Source organism: Penicillium manginii, assembly GCF_028828005.1.
Source record: "Penicillium manginii strain IBT 31320 chromosome Unknown utg000006l:1.0-4164085.0:1.0-4166146.0, whole genome shotgun sequence".
In the NCBI taxonomy this organism is placed as follows: domain Eukaryota; kingdom Fungi; phylum Ascomycota; class Eurotiomycetes; order Eurotiales; family Aspergillaceae; genus Penicillium; species Penicillium manginii.
In genome coordinates this window covers 2,591,412-2,607,080 of record NW_026643107.1, presented here as the reverse complement: position 1 = coordinate 2,607,080, position 15,669 = coordinate 2,591,412, and the positions used below count along the sequence as shown (strand labels likewise).

Below are 15,669 nucleotides of genomic sequence, written 5' to 3'. Positions count from 1 at the left end.
TATGTGGACTGATGAAACCTGTTACTTACAATTATCTACTGCAGTACGAACGAGAAAGGGAAAGCAATATGATGTACACTCCTACTGTAGTAAGGAGTGGGGATTCATTCTTGTTTTAAAATCAAGCAACTAAATCAACCGCAAAAGATCAACGTCCTGACGCCGGAATTCCCATTATTATCCTCCAGGTTGGCAAATCAAATTACCCTTGCTTACTCCACGGGGATCTTCACATACTCTTTCGCCTCGCCCTCCTCTTCATCACTCTCGTCCTCGGACTCAGTGGGGGTCATGGTCACGCTCGCTCGCTCAGAGGTATAGGCGGGGCTTTTTTCATTCAGGACGTTGCCATCCTCAACAACAACCTTCTTCTTCGGCTCAGGCTGACGAACAATCTTCGGCAAAGTAACAACCAAGACACCCTCCTCGAGCTTAGCCGAAATTTCGTCGACAGAGATATCAGCCGGGGCCTCACGACTTCCCAAACGGACTTCGCGTTCAAAGACACCGACTTCGCGGGCTCGCTCCTCCATAACAAGAGCCTCGTGCAAGTCCTCAGTCACACCGGGACGATAGATAACTCCAGCAAGGCGGAGAGCAGACTCATCAACATCATAGTCGATGCTTAGGTCGTTCTTCTTTGCACCGGGAAGAGAGACGTGCACAATGTATTGGGCGGTAGTGTCGAAGACATCAACGGGAGGCGTAAAGTCAGCACCCTCGCCAGCTTGCTCGTTGACCGGGAAGCCAAACTGCTCTGCGAGTCCACGCAAGAAGTCGAAGCCTGGTCCCTGGGGTCCAGCGTTAGATCGAGGGTTTCCACCGTGGTGTCTTCCTCGGCCGCCGCGACCTCTGCATCCTCCGTGGGGACGAGGGCCGCGACCATGACCAGCTGCCCAGAAGGGATGACCGGAGGGGCCGTGATGGCCTGGGTGTCCATATGGACCGGGAGGAGGGGACCGTGGAAGCCTCTGTGATGATGGCCATGGCCATGTTTTCCTCTTCCACCGCGTCCCTTGTTCTTACCGCCGCAGCGACCATAGTGGCCAAAAGTTTCGGTGTCGGACCCGGAGGTTGTGGCTTCTTTCTCCGTATTGCGCTTCTCTGACTCGACAGAGGGACCTGGGGTTGGATCGGACTCTTGTGCTGGAGTCTGGTCTGCTTCGGGCTCGCGGGTGGATTCGTTCTGAGGCTGGGCACCCCATCCCCAGAAGGGACCGCGGCGGTGGTGGTCGCGATGGTGATGAGGGTGATGGCCACGAGGAGCAAAGAAGGGATGATCCTCGAGTGAAGTGCCCATAAAATCCCAAAGGGGATTAGGTGGATTGTTCAGATAGTAGATGTTGGCCATCTTGGATGAAGGTGTGCAGAAAAGTTGAAGTTGGAAGTTCTTATCTGGAGAAGTGGATGTATTGAAAGAGGGAAAAGGAGGAGGAGCTTTGTGGTAGATTGTAGGATAATCTGATGATTCAAAAATCCATTCGAAAAACAAGTTCTTTATATACTTTCTTGCATCTTCAGGCAGCTGCAGTCCTCGTCACCCCCGGACAGCCACCGCGAGTATAGGTCTACGTACAACCATGCTGCCTTGGCATAGGAGTGATCTGATTCGTTCTCGGAGATGTTGAGTCCGAGATGTGAGTAATTCACCGTGAGCTTCGCGAAGCTACTAGAAACATGTAAATGATTAGACGCCAAACGCAGCTCGGGGAGGCAAAAGCTCGGGCGAATTGCTTGAATCGGGTGGACCTTAACTCCGAGCGGGTGACTCATCCCCCACAATCATCCGTGCGCCACGAAACGCCACAAGTGTGGCGACCATATTGTTCAAACCTTGGAAAGTTTGGAGTTCTTATGTATTCCCTGAATGCCCAGGTGAAATTCTGCCTGTCATCAATAAGATAGCATGGTGTTTTGATAAACGTTTTCTATTTCTATTATAATACTCTGCAGTCCCCAGGGAAAATCACAAGACAAAGTGGAGTCAAAAAGCGCGTAAGGAGTACAGCCTGCTCTAACTAATGATCAACTCACGTTGATATCGATCAAACTTGACGTTTCTGAATGCCACACTTGGTCAGGCATTCCTCAACCCTGATCAGGCTAGCACCCGGGATAGCATGCTTCACACGATCAATATCCTCACCAGAAATGCTTTGACCAAATGTACGGGCAATCACATCATCAGTGAAGGAGAACGTTTGATCAGCGACCAAGGAAATTCCAAAGTCTTCAGCAGTGAGTGCTGCCGTAAAGTTGGCGGGCTCACAATCCGGGTTCACCTGCGTGTGAAACGAACCGGCCGGGAAGATGGTCATCATTCCGGGGTGGAGCTCAGTGCGGATGACTCGTTGCTTCTTATCAGAATCAAGAATATTTCCCTCAGGCACCATTTCCGTGAGAACACGGCCAGAGGTAAGGGCAAAAAGCTCGGTAGCACGAGGGTGGAGGTGAACGAAGCTCATGCTGCATGCTAATCACATAGTCAGTATGATTAAGGATGAAAAGTGAAATAGTTGTTACCTGGAATAGAAGAGAGGCTAAATGATGTTCCGTAGCCGGTCAGAGCTGGGAAGCTTTTACGATTGGCGAAGAATGATTCGCCTTTATTAAAGTCGTAGACAAAGTCTTCATCCTTTGGAAGAAGTTGATAACGTTCCACAGTCCTGGTCCAGCAATTTAGCTTCAGTTCACCGAGCCAGATCTTCAAATTACTCACGTGTCTGCAAGTTGTAGCTGAGCTGCCAAGCTTAATTCGGGAGTTGAGCGTTGGGAAATAGGTTTCGGCGCCGCATTCGCTGGAATTGCAGTAACCAGCGCAACGATGAATGCAGAACGAAGAGCAGAATTGGGGAGAATCATGTTGATTAGAGATGAATTTCGGAACGAAAATCAGGTTGAGATAGTGATGAAAATAGTGTTGTTTTGCTTGACTGGCAATCTTCAAGTTGTTGGTTGAATGACCTGATGATGGTGACCGGGGCCCTTTTATACCTGAAGCGATCAGCATAGATACCAGTTCAAAACGAATCAACTTGAAAGTTGTATATTCCAAATATCGTCCAGCTTGATGAAAGTCTAAGCCTCATTTTAGGAGTACTTGGCATGGTCATTCCGTGTTTACGAAGCCCAGTCAGCATTTCAGTCTTGCCAAGAGACCCGATCCATGCGATGAATGTTGTTTTAAAGTACGGCTGAAGGTCGTAAAAACGTTATATGATAGGCCGGGAAAATGTAATTCTTACTAATAAATCATGTCAGGCATTACTCTGTAGCTCATAACGTCGCTGCCAAGACATCATCCTAGGATTTAGACTCAATAGGAAGCGACTTTAATGACAAATAAGTGTTGATAGAGATTTAACCAATGCTTCAAGCCAGACAGACAGTCAGGTTAGTTCATAGCGTGTAAGAAGTGGATACTCGGGCGGGCTATGTACCGGCGGAAATGCCCGAGCGGATGTCGTATTGACGGTCGTATTGTGGGGGGCCTTGGTTGGAGCGTATTTATAATACGACTTTTAGGACATTATTGCGCTACTTACAATGAGCGATTCCGTGTCGGCGTATCTGCGCCCGGTCCCCACCTCTACTCACTATGAGCATATTCTCAAACGGATCTAAGCCACCAGATCTATGTTCAGTTCACATCAGCCTGTGTCTTTGGAGTATAGGGTCAATAAACACGACACGCTTGGCTCTAAACACCGCCTTGACTAAGAGCGACTACCGCTCGGAAGAGCATCATCTGTCGTACTCGATTTAGCCACGACACAAGATGAGCGAGTATAAATCCACCGGTACTGCAATACAGCAGTCGCAAGAGACAGATACAACTCCTCACAAACAAAAACTGAAGACACTGGTCACTCGCCACCTAATTGACAATGCAGATATACGGTCAAAGACTCGCCATCTCGGCATTTGCACTGAAGCTAGCCATCGCTCAAAGCACAACTTTGCCTCCAGCAATACATTCAACAGGATGGAATTCCAGCTTTGAGCTCAGCGCTGAGCAGCTCAAGTTGGGCAACCTGACAGCCGATTATGGTGCTACAATCAACACCATCATAAATTTTGATAGATCCCAGCTTGCCAATGGCGGGACACATCAGGATGAATTCTACGATGTCCGAAATTTGCCCAAGGATCAATGGCCCACAGAGCCTGGAAGAACCATCAAGCTTCAGAAGTTTACCGATCCTTCGTCCTTTTCCATACCTCCAAAGACCGCTATGTCTCGGATCATCTACAGTACCACCAATCTAAATGGTACCTTGATCCCTGCTTCGGCCTACATTCTTTGGCCACACCACCCGAAGAATTTTAGAGACGGACGCAACGCTTCGGCTTCATCTGCACCAGTTGTTCTATGGACACATGGAACCTCTGGCTTTTACGCCGATGGAGCTCCCTCAACGCATCGTGGGCTGTTCTACGAAGACTTTGTACCTTTTACTCTGGCCGAAGCTGGCTACGCCGTTGTGGCTCCAGATTATGCCGGGCTTGGGGTTAGCACTTCTTGGGATGAGACCTTCATTCCACACCAATATTTTGCCTCCGAAGCCGGTGCCGGTGACGCACTGAACGCTTTGAGAGCAGCTCAGGAGTCATTTCCCAAAAATCTTTCGAATGACTATGTGGTTCTGGGTCACAGTCAAGGCGGCTCCGTTGCCTGGACCTTGTCAGAAATTCTGGCTAGAACGAATCACACGTTCGACGATGTTGCAAAATATCATCTTGGTACTGTAGCGATGGCTCCACCAACTGATATATTTTCATTGAGTGCTGGAATCGGACCTTTCTTGGCATGGATTGGCAAAGACCTTAATCAGATCTTCCCGGCTTTCAACCTCAGCGACTGGCTGACACCGCTTGGCATTAAGAGAACCAAAATCTCAAATCAAGTTGAAGGATCACAGATAGTGTCAAGTTATTTGTTGACTCCCGAAGAGGAAATCGTCCAGCCCGGTTGGAAGGAGACCTGGTCTATTCAGGCCTTTGGGAAGCTTGCCAACCCCGGAAATAGGAATTTCAAGGGACCGATGCTTGTTTTGCAAGGAATGGATGATCCCGTCGTGACATACAACATGACAAAGAATACAATTGATAAAACCTGCAAAAATCACCCGAATGACCTTGAGTTTCTGAACATCCCGAAAGCGAATCACTTTGGTGTCATCAATGCTGGGAAACAAAACTGGTTGCGATGGATCGAGGATCGATTTACTGGACAGCCTTTGGTCAGGTCTGGTTGTGTCAAGTCCAATGTGGAAAGTTTGATGCCCCAGGAATATTATCAGCTCACTGCCAATTCCTTCGTCTTATGGGCTGGAAAGCCGCAGTGGTCCTATGAGCTCCCTACTGCCGCATAATTTGGACTGCTGCCGATGGGGACAGGATACAGCGGGGTTAAATTGTGATACTACATCTTGTAGAAGAGCATCAGTTAAATTGGAGCCCTGGAGTCAAGTAGACAGAATGACTTTAATGTTTCAATTTTCTTTTTATTATAATCAATTATTTGTAACCTGGACTTGTTTCATTTGGAATTAGATTAAACGACCTCGCTTTTCCAAGGTTTGATTCTATATGGCGAATTTACATCAAATTAAAAAAAGAAAATTCTATAGATCTATGTCTCCGGCATCAACTCCATATTAACCAAGTACATACTCTCCGGCCACCAAGTTTCCTTTGTATCCGCAGGCTGATTGGGCAGTTCCTGAGTTTTCATCAATGACACAATCTGGCCAAGTTCCCATCGACCAATACCACCAATCCACCACACACCATCCAATAACATGACTAGAACTAGCCAGTGTGCAAATATGTCCATGGCTAGGAGATGTGTTGTATCGAGAGGCTGCATTTCACCCTTGGGCGAACCACGTGCCACCCAATCTCCAGTGTAGGCCACAACAGACGACGAATCTAGCACCGACTGAACAAGGTTGAGATACTCAGCTGGTGCCTCATTCAAGAAAGACATAATTGTTCGCCGAAGTGCCTTTGGGGCTGTCATTGAGGTGACACTGAGCATATAATTTGCAACCCAAGATGAGACTCGAGAATATTCACCAGACACTATGGGTGTGTCGTTGGATAAATTTGGTTCCTCGTCGGAACACTCTCCAGATAAAGCAGAAAATGCACACTTTTCAAGTGTTGGGAGGGTATTCAAGCAAGCGTCGAGATCTAGATTGTGAAGTCCGGGACCCTCTTGGCTCTTAGAAGAATCTGCTACAGACTCCACTTTCCTGCGCAGCGATTCAAGAGCTCGTCCGTATGTAGATGTAACTAAAGGAATGAATAGTCTTTTTGTATCTTCGGAAGGGCCATTCTGTGGGGTCAAGATGGCAGATGTCGGATTTGGTGATTTATAAACGGTTGGGCTGGTGGTTGCATTTCGATTCATATCTGCGTTTAAAAGCCCACTTAGAACTGCACTGGAAGCTGTATGAGCGGCACGTGTAAATGTGATCCATTGTGAGTGTTGTGGAAGTACATTATTTGGCAATTCCTTCCCACTTCGTCTCGCAATGGCGGCGAGTCGAACTCGAATCGAGTGGCTCGCAGAGGCGTAAAGTACCATTAGTGCTGCGTTTGCAAGGACGTTATCGTACCAAATTGAGTTTGAAACTGCTTCTTGTATGTACTGGAGTGATGCCCTGTGGTGGTTTTCTGCAAGCTCAAGAAGCCGCTGGACCTCCATGATGGTTTGGCCCGCCAAAGGGCTCTGCGCTGTGTTGACGACATCGTGAGATTTGCAGGCTGCTGCCAAAGCTATCAAAGACGACATGACAGGCTTGCTATTGAAAGCAAGATTTGGTATTCCCACAGAAAGGGCGTAGAGATCGAGATCGTCGAAAGGGATGGTTCGGCTAGTGTGCGCCAGATAGCGGCTCAGAAGACTGAGCTCTATCGCATCAAGAGTACCGGGTGACTCAGAGCCCATTGGAATTGTCTTTCCATTTGTGGTAAAGTTCGGAGAAAAAGAGGATATTGAGGTCTGAGAAGAACCACGGGGCGAAGATCCCTCAGGAGCCCAAAGATGATCACTCGGAAGCGCAAAGGGCCCTTCCGGTACTATACGGGGAGTTGGAGAACAAGAATATAGCCTGGAAGCTGACGCATAACCTATGTCCTGTTCTTCAGGTTCCGATGTTCTTGCACTCTTGCTCGTGTATTGATATTGGCAAGTATATTCTTTTTTAGCGCATCTTGAACAATTTGGTCTTGCCTCGTCGCACTGTGGGACATGGTTAGAACGTTGTAATAGACACATTATCTGTGAGACGTAGCTAACCTTCTTTCTTTGCTGCTTACATCTGAGGCAGCCACCCCTGGATTTTACGTGTGCTCTTCGAAGTCTGAGGTCTGTCATGTCGTCGCCACCCGCACAGGAGGATTTTCGTAAGTTGCTAAATAGTCTCCTTCCAGAGGGGCTTGCCGATGATTGAAAAGAATTGGGGATTATCAAACCGAGGCTACTCTGAGTTTTATAACGCAACTCAATTTGAAATATCATTCCCATGGACTCGTTCCAATTGTCTGTTTCCCGGGGCTGAGATGGGAGGCTGATGCTGCCAAGCCCCCCCGCCTAAGAGGATGATTTGGAATCACTACGGAGTACCGTCAGCAAAGCCCCAAACCCGGAAATATCAGCCCTAAGCCATTCGGGGTTTACCTTCATGATTAGTTTTTAGGCAGACTGTCATGACTCATTAAAGAGCAGTACAAAATTATTCGGTCGACTTGGGCAAGATATGAATTTATGAAATTATCGAGATCAGGTGACTGAGAGCGCCGCCGTTGTGGCCTCACGCCTCAGGCATATATTTGCTGAGTCATCATACACCACATAATTTGTAGAGACTCAGGTCGTTTCCTCCATAGCGATATCACACACACACACACACCATTCATCCATCTCCTGCAGCCCCTCCGGTTAGCAAAATCTAGCAAATTAATACCAAGGGCCTAGGGGAAGATGTTGGAAAATTTTGATTTCTGTCTCTATAATAATGTTCTGCGTCCGACATGGAACCTATTTGTCTTAATAGAACAGAAATAGAGAATCGGGGCGGAAGTCGATGGCAACCAGAAGTCTCTTATCCCTCGTTGTAGGGTGGTGGTGGAAATAGAGTTTGAAGTCGACTTCAAACATACGTCAATAGTAAGAGAACAGCAGTCCCGAACGAATTTTGAATGCGGCCAAAAATTCATTTCTTCACATTTGCACCTATTTCTTTTCGAGTCCTAGTTGCCATGTTGAGCATATTATCAAAATTTGAGAAGCTCGGAAAGGGACCCTTCGAGAAAGCCAGAGTGTCGAACGAAGAATCAGAAGCTCAGAACTCATGTAGAGCGTCACACTCCATTTAGACATAGCTAAACTTTGGGTGGAACGAGATATAGACTGGCACATGCCCAGGTGTGTACCCAAAAGTTTAAAATATGGTGGTCAATCATACTAGCATGCAATATACATGACATCTATCGGTTTCCATCTTATATTCGGATATTCTACTACAGTGTCCGTGTAATCCTTTCATGTCAACAACAGCTCCGCCTGCTCCTTAACTGCCTTCATTGCACACTTCCACAACTCTGGCCCAAGACTAACCCTCGCAACTCCCAACTGCCGAATTTCCTGCATCCCTAGGAACCCCTCTCTCAAATTCATCTTCACATTCACCATCCCCTTCAACTCCTTCACCACAACCTCCACCTCGTCCTTTGACACACCCCGCCCCTTAGGCCCACCCCAAATATAGACCGTACAAGCCCCGGCCTCCAAAAACGCCCTCCCCCGCACAATAGCATCATCTATCGTCGTCCCGTCCTGGCCCAACACATCTGTTCGTGCATTCAGCACAAAATCAGGGACCCCGGCCTCCTTCGCTGCTTCGACCACAGTCTTCACCCGCGCAGCAGCTTCTTCCAGCGGCCGCAACGTACCGGCCGCATTATTCATATCCTCCATATTGCAGCCAACCGCGCCAAGGGCGATAGCTTCCTTGACAGTTTCCGCCAAGCTAGGGAGGTCCTTGCCGTATCCATCTTGCAAATCGACTGTGACAGGTAGGGCAGGGTTAATACGGCGGACGGCGGATATGATGGTCTGCAGGGCGGCTAGGTTCTGGGATTTGGTGAGATCATTGTCGTCGACACCAAGACAGGCTGCGATGGCAAAGGAGGCTGTGGCAACCGCGCGGGTTGTGGGAAGTGAGGCGATGACTGAGGCGGTGCTGGCGTCATAGGCATTCGTGAGGAGGATGGGATCCTGGGGTTTGTGAAGGGCGCGGAAGTTTTTGGCAATGTCGTTTTGGGAAGACATTTTTGTTTGATGTTGGGATTGTGTATTAGAGTCGATGAGGGAGACAGCAAATACGTGGATCTTAGTAGTGATGATATTATCTCGAAAACTTTCTCAATTGCAATCCTTGGGCAATTTCAGAGTGATTTATACTCTCGATGATTCAACGGGTAGATTCAATTAGTTCCATCTGGTCAAATACGATCTACTAGTATGGTCTGTGCATTTTCCTAATACTCTCGCAGCCCCCAGGTATCTAACCCGAGAAAATTTCAGTCCAGGAGGACACAACGTCGCTCCATGGATGGGAATAACTCCGAGTCACATTCTTCTTGGTGTATTCGTTAGATTGGTCATACTTGATGCAGCTGATAAGTCATAATATATTCGAATTCCTTTTTAATGATCTACAGGTCATTTTCTGTAATCGGACTAGTGCTAGTTGTGATAGATTGTATACCCACAGTGGGACCCTTCGTGTACTTTTATCCGTACTCTGTACTCCGTAGCAAATAACCAAACCTTGGAACTTAAATTTAGTTCCAAGATCTCTCTGATCTACACCGCTGCACTGCTCTGCCGTGGCTTGCTGATCCTCGAATAATCCCATTTCCCTTCAGCTAGCCATTCAGGCTCTCTTCGGCCCGAAAGTTTGAAAGGCCACACGTAGAACTCAGCCCATCTTATTTGGTTTACCTACATCATTAATTATACTAGAGACTTATAATCCAGCGGAGAAAGGTCTATGGACAGAGTCGTAGATCTCATATTATATTCCGCCAACGGAGTACATACATCTTAAAGATGATCTCGTCTCAAGCAAAGGAGCCCCATGGATGTCGTTATTGCAGACCAAAATGTTAATGTTTGATCTGACGCATATTGCACATATGCACATATGCCCGCACATGTGCAGGCATCATTGGCGTAATCATAATTTACTCAACTCGGAAAGAGCACTAGAAGGTTATCCGATACTAGTAAGATTGTACAAAGTATTAGCGCCGAAGAATACGAGATTATACTATTTCTACGAAGTATTCCGTACTGGACTTCGGACGGTACCAAGACGATCCAAATAGCCTGAAATAATAGTATTATAGTTCAATAGTCAAGTCTGTAGATTGAGGATCTACTTCAGGACCTCGGTCGGCATCAGCCACAATGGAAGCGACGTACTCGTGTTAGTTTGAACAAAGGAAGGGGATCATATTTTTCGCCATTCTGAGGCCAGGGACTGCTGGAAGCTAGTGGCTCCACGATCAGCCACTCGGGGATACTATTTCCTGCAGGGGTTATCACCATAAGAGCTACAGCCCGGAAAATAGCGTAACACTCCACATGATTGGATCCTCCAAAAAAGTTTCTTTGTGCTTCCACCTGGGCATCTGGCCCTCGCAAGGGGCTTCACCGGCCATTGGGACTAGAGAGGTTCTTGGATAGCCCTCCGAGTGCTCTGGTAGTACGCATTTACCTTGGAATGAGCGGTGTCCGTGGTAAAAAAGCCCACGGGCGATCAAGCTCCACCTGCCTGGGCACACCTGGGCATATAACATTAACTTCTAAGGTTGAAGCAGTCATAGCAATATAGTATCTCCCGAGGTCCTCTTCCCCTTCTCTCATATAAACCTTCAAAGCCCCACAGCATTCCATATCTGGATCAAAATATCATTCAAGTTCTTCTGCGCTCCGTGCTGAGCTTTCAGAGATCAATATGTCCAATCAACCCGGCTCCGGCCTCCCATTGAAAATCACCATCATCGGCGCTGGCATAGCCGGCCTCTCAACCGCAATCGCCCTCTCCGACATCAATCCTAACCACCAGATCACCATCCTCGAAGCCAACCCCGCGCTCAGCGAGTATGGCGCTGGACTTCAACTGTTCGCCAATAGTACCCGCCTCCTACACAAATGGGGGCTCACCCAGTCCATGGAGAAGGTCGCCTGCTCCGCCACCCATATGTCCATCCGTCGTTGGAAAGATAATATTGAACTGGTGCGCAATATGAATAATCCGACCAGTCAATGGCTATACGGTTGGCCTCAATGGCAAATATATCGCCCCGATCTACAGCGAGTGCTCTTTGAGCGGGCTCAACAGATGCCCAATGTGTCTGTGCTCTTTGGCAAATTGGTTAAATCGATAGACCACGAGACCGGAGCTGTGCATACTGACACAGTCAATGGAGATGTATTTAAGGGGGATCTCACAATCGCGGCAGATGGGATCTGGTCTAAGTCGAGACGTTGCCTACCTATGACAAAGGATGTGACCCCTACCCCGTCTAAGGAACATGCCTACCGTGCGATGATCCCACGGGAGCGTATGCTGTCTCACCCGCTGACTGCGCCACTGATTTCTTCGTCGGAGGCTATATCGTGGGTAGGCCCTGGTGTATTTGTCCTAGGATATACTGTTGCTTCGGGCGAGTTCTATAATCTTGCGATTATTGTTCCCCGCCAAGCAAAGAAATGCCCATTGGATCCTGGAATAACCCAGCTGATGTGGAGAGGATGCGAAAACTTACCTCCGACTGGTGCGAGGAAGCGCAGGCATTGATGCATCACGTCCGAAAGGAGGAGTGTGTTGCGTGGACGCTTGGGGAAGTTGCTTCTATCCCTCAATACATGAGCCCATCTGGACGAGTCGTGTTAGTGGGAGATGCGGCACATGCTATGCTTCCTCATGCTGCACAAGGGGCTGGAATGGCGATGGAAGATTCTGCAAGTCTGGCGGAGTTTGTGGACTCTTTACGATCGAGAGAGGATCTATCGAAGGATCTGCCGAATATACTAAGTGCGTGGAGTCAGTTTCGACAGGCCCGTGTGGAGCATCTACGCAGTATGAGCCATGGTAATGCCAGTGATATGACTCTGCCAGATGGCGAAGAGCAGATTATGCGGGATGAGAAATGGAATGCGATTCTTGATGTACAGCGGGCGCAGGCGGAGGCAGCTGAGCTTGGACTGGAGAAGATCAAGGAGAAAGTCATCAGGGAGAGTCCGATGCCGGACCCGAATTCTAAAAGCACGGTTGACCCAGCTGGTAGAATGTGGATTAGTGGATATGATGTTTGTCAGGAGAGTCGGAAGTTCTGTCGCGATCATCTGGAACTTTTTGAAACAGAAACAGCTAGACTATGAGGACTTAGATAGCAACTTCTTATTATTTTTTCGGGCATCGTATTTCATCCAATAAAGCGGGATTGTAGAAAATTAGCCAACATATCTAATGTTTCCTATCGCTCTAGTTACACTGACTTTCTTTTTTCCGGCTTACCTGCAGCCTTAAAAGTTATCATTCGGCCAACTTTAAACAACCTAGCGTTGAACCTAGAACAGCTCGGCGTTCGTCTCCATCGTCTCCATTTTCATCTTCTTCGAAAATACTCCGTACTGATGGAGGAGATACCCCAGCCCCTTACATTGAAGTGAAATAAAGAGAGCTACTAACTGTATTCTGGGTTTGCTAATCGCTAAGACATTGTGTGTAAGGTGTCCGGGAGAGAATGCAATGGGCTTAGAGTGGAAGCAAGCTGGTCGGTACAATTTCCGCGTAGGAACGACTGAGCGGCTACTTCCTATTTTTTTTCAGCCATTTACGTAGACCATATCCGAGGCAAGGACACGGACTGTTACACAAAGATTTGAACTAACCAATAGTCGATTTAGGCGGCGTACCTTTGGGGTCCACAACCTCAGGTGACTAACTAATAGTTCATGCACTCGTATGCAAGATCCAGCGATCCCAAATTTAAGGGATGCGATTTTCAGCTCCCTCAGCCCGCCACTCAACTACGATATTCCTGATCCAAACCTTGGAATGATCTAACCCCTCTGTCCCCCACCCCCAGATTCGCAAAATCTGCTACTGAACAGAGACGAAACTGCCAAAATGGCTTGGAATGGAGGAGTGAACTCAGTGGGATACTCATGGCGGTCCTCACGATGGTTCATTATCACTTGCATCGCCATCGCGCTATTCTCAAGTACATAAAGCCTCTCGAAGATTAAAAGCCCCTACTAATGACGAATAGCAAACTTCCTCTACAGCTATATTGTTCCCATTCTCCCGGTCATGATCAGGGACCGTCTTCACATCGGTGAATCCCACGCCCAGTCTACCACATCCCTGATTCTCTCGGTCCATGCCTTTGTGGGACTCATCACTAGTCTTCCGATTGGTTATATTGCGGACAGAATTCCAAGCCGACAAGCCTCTTTCCTAGCTGCTCTTTCCGCAGAAGCCATAGGAACAATTTTGGTCATGATCTCAACCAACGGTATTTCATCTCTCCTAGCGTTCTAGCGCAGCAAACTGATTTGCTGAACCTTAGTGCCTGTACTTCTCATCGGACGATCAATACAAGCTATCGGCGGCAATGGAGCATGGATTGTTGGACTCGCAACCGTCGCTGATACGGTCGGACAGGAAAACACAGGGAAAGTACTCGGAGGCGTTTCCTCGTTTTTCAACTCCGGCCTCCTTGTTGGCCCCATGCTCTCCGGTACTCTCTTGCAGCTCTTCGGATACTGGCCTACTTGGATTGCCGCTCTTGCGGTACTGGTCATTGATATTCTCATGCGGGTTGTCATGATCGAAGACCGATCTAAAGACAATACAGGGGAGGTGTCTACCGAAGCTTCGGAAGATGATGTCGAGTCTAGGACAATACCCGAGCAGGACGTCAATGAACGAACTTCGCTAATTTCCCCATCCCAGGATGCCGTGGGCTCGAAGGTTGAAGATGTCCTCGTCGAGAATTTCTATAAGGCTGTTTTAACCAACCCACGCGCAATTACTGGCTTGCTTTGCCACTTCACTGCTGCTTTTATCCTAGTCACTTTCGACACTACACTACCGCTTCACGTCACTACGGAGTTCGGATGGGGACCTGCAGAGGTCAGTCTTTCGTTTCTGATTCTCCAGTTGCCTTCTCTGGTATTTAGTACCTTTACTGGTATTCTTAAAGATAGAGTAGGCACTAGAGTTCCCACGGCTCTCGGATTCATCTCAAGTGCTGTTTTTCTCGCTCTGGTTGGCTTGCCCGATCATAGTAGCGGGTACACAGGGCGTGTCATCTACATGGTGGCCATTGCCGGCATTGGGATTGGATGGACATTAACTGCTGGATGTGGTATTATTGAAATAACACGTATGTTCAAAGCTCCATCCGGAAACGACCTTCTCGCTAATTAACATTTAGATGTAATGAAGAAGTTTGAGGAGGAGCGCCCTGGTCGATTTGGTCCCAACAGTAAATTGTCTTCTGGATATTCCATCTGCAAGATATGCTTCACTCTTGGCACGCTGTTAGGGCCCGTTGTAACCGGCTTCATGACGAATACTCTGGGATATTCCTATATGAGTTACATTGTGGGTAGGTTTTTAAACTTCATTCATCGTCCAATTCTCTGAAATATAACCGTCACCACACATACTAATTATGCTTTCAGGAATATTTTCCTTGGTCGTCGGTATTATTGCAGCGATCTTCCTAGGAAGATAACAAGTTGTAACGACGCGGAGCCCAATGGGTCACGGTGTTACTACCTAGGTATGTAATGTGGTCGGTAACTAGTAAGCAAGTGAGCCACCCAACCAGAATTTCTACACTTTTATAGATATAAACCTTGAAATCCACCACACCTTCTTTTCATTTTTTCTTTGTTGGGCTAGAATTTCTTCTTCACTACAATTACCGCATCTTTTAGGCAGTGCCTGTGCCTTCGGTGCTCAATTAAGCCCCCATATGGACGCCCTAGGGGATAAAGCAGTTTATACCACTAAAGAATGTAATGGATTTGAAGAATGCGAAGGTATAACTTGAAATATTGAAACAATATGATTCTCCAGTACAAAGTCGATCGAAGTGGGGGGGTCAAATGCATTTACTCAAGTTACAGTGTGTATGCCACGGCACCTGGCATGCTTCAACCTGATAGGCTTAAGAGAGTGACATGATGGTGGAGCAAGCGATTTAAGTTGTAGACTGGCATGCATTGACATCACATGATTCCATGCTATGCTGTATTTGAACAATACCTCTCCCTCCTTCAGATTCCTCCTCTCTTTCAATTTTCGTATATTTATTTTTGATCTGCTGATAATTCCTGCTGGCCATGTGAAGAACCAATGCTCTGTCCAAAGCTCCTGATTCTCCCGATCGACTCTAGTGGCACGTGCAGCCCGCACTTCACCGATGGCCCCGAAGGGTTCCGTAATTCCCCTTGAGGTATCAAGGAAAACTACACCTCGATAAGATGGCCACGGGAGCACGAGAATCCGAGATGGAGTGGGTTGTGGTGGAGCTCCACGGAAAGGTTCGTTCGCAATCCCGATCCGA

At 47.7% G+C, this 15,669-nt stretch overlaps 7 protein-coding genes across 7 annotated transcripts; 3 read left to right on the top strand and 4 right to left on the bottom strand.

The window, feature by feature from the left end:
* Window positions 1-212: 212 nt before the first annotated feature.
* Window positions 213-1,351, bottom strand: N7533_009345 (Hsp20/alpha crystallin family protein; the record flags this gene model as incomplete). Its single annotated transcript, XM_057105995.1, has 2 exons — window positions 213-791; window positions 851-1,351. The coding sequence occupies 2 exons, from the start codon at window positions 1,349-1,351 to the stop codon at window positions 213-215; spliced, it is 1,080 nt and encodes a 359-aa protein (XP_056957444.1).
* A 694-nt stretch (window positions 1,352-2,045) lies between these two features.
* On the bottom strand, window positions 2,046-2,862 carry N7533_009344 (germin family protein; the record flags this gene model as incomplete). Its single annotated transcript, XM_057105994.1, has 3 exons — window positions 2,046-2,473; window positions 2,524-2,666; window positions 2,720-2,862. 3 exons carry the CDS (start codon window positions 2,860-2,862, stop codon window positions 2,046-2,048), a joined length of 714 nt encoding a protein of 237 aa, XP_056957443.1.
* Window positions 2,863-3,887: 1,025 nt separating this feature from the next.
* N7533_009343 (putative secretory lipase) lies at window positions 3,888-5,375 on the top strand (the record flags this gene model as incomplete). The annotated part of the gene is made up of 1 exon (XM_057105993.1): window positions 3,888-5,375. One exon carries the CDS (start codon window positions 3,888-3,890, stop codon window positions 5,373-5,375), a length of 1,488 nt encoding a protein of 495 aa, XP_056957442.1.
* Window positions 5,376-5,635: 260 nt separating this feature from the next.
* Window positions 5,636-6,958, bottom strand: N7533_009342 (C6 transcription factor; the record flags this gene model as incomplete). Its single annotated transcript, XM_057105992.1, has 1 exon — window positions 5,636-6,958. The coding sequence occupies one exon, from the start codon at window positions 6,956-6,958 to the stop codon at window positions 5,636-5,638; it is 1,323 nt and encodes a 440-aa protein (XP_056957441.1).
* Window positions 6,959-8,554: 1,596 nt separating this feature from the next.
* N7533_009341 (isocitrate lyase/PEP mutase family protein) lies at window positions 8,555-9,343 on the bottom strand (the record flags this gene model as incomplete). The annotated part of the gene is made up of 1 exon (XM_057105991.1): window positions 8,555-9,343. The coding sequence occupies one exon, from the start codon at window positions 9,341-9,343 to the stop codon at window positions 8,555-8,557; it is 789 nt and encodes a 262-aa protein (XP_056957440.1).
* Window positions 9,344-11,036: 1,693 nt separating this feature from the next.
* On the top strand, window positions 11,037-12,466 carry N7533_009340 (FAD-dependent oxidoreductase; the record flags this gene model as incomplete). The annotated part of the gene is made up of 2 exons (XM_057105990.1): window positions 11,037-11,774; window positions 11,834-12,466. 2 exons carry the CDS (start codon window positions 11,037-11,039, stop codon window positions 12,464-12,466), a joined length of 1,371 nt encoding a protein of 456 aa, XP_056957439.1.
* Window positions 12,467-13,217: 751 nt separating this feature from the next.
* Window positions 13,218-14,832, top strand: N7533_009339 (MFS transporter; the record flags this gene model as incomplete). The annotated part of the gene is made up of 5 exons (XM_057105989.1): window positions 13,218-13,311; window positions 13,360-13,605; window positions 13,660-14,478; window positions 14,530-14,703; window positions 14,780-14,832. The coding sequence occupies 5 exons, from the start codon at window positions 13,218-13,220 to the stop codon at window positions 14,830-14,832; spliced, it is 1,386 nt and encodes a 461-aa protein (XP_056957438.1).
* Window positions 14,833-15,669: the final 837 nt, after the last annotated feature.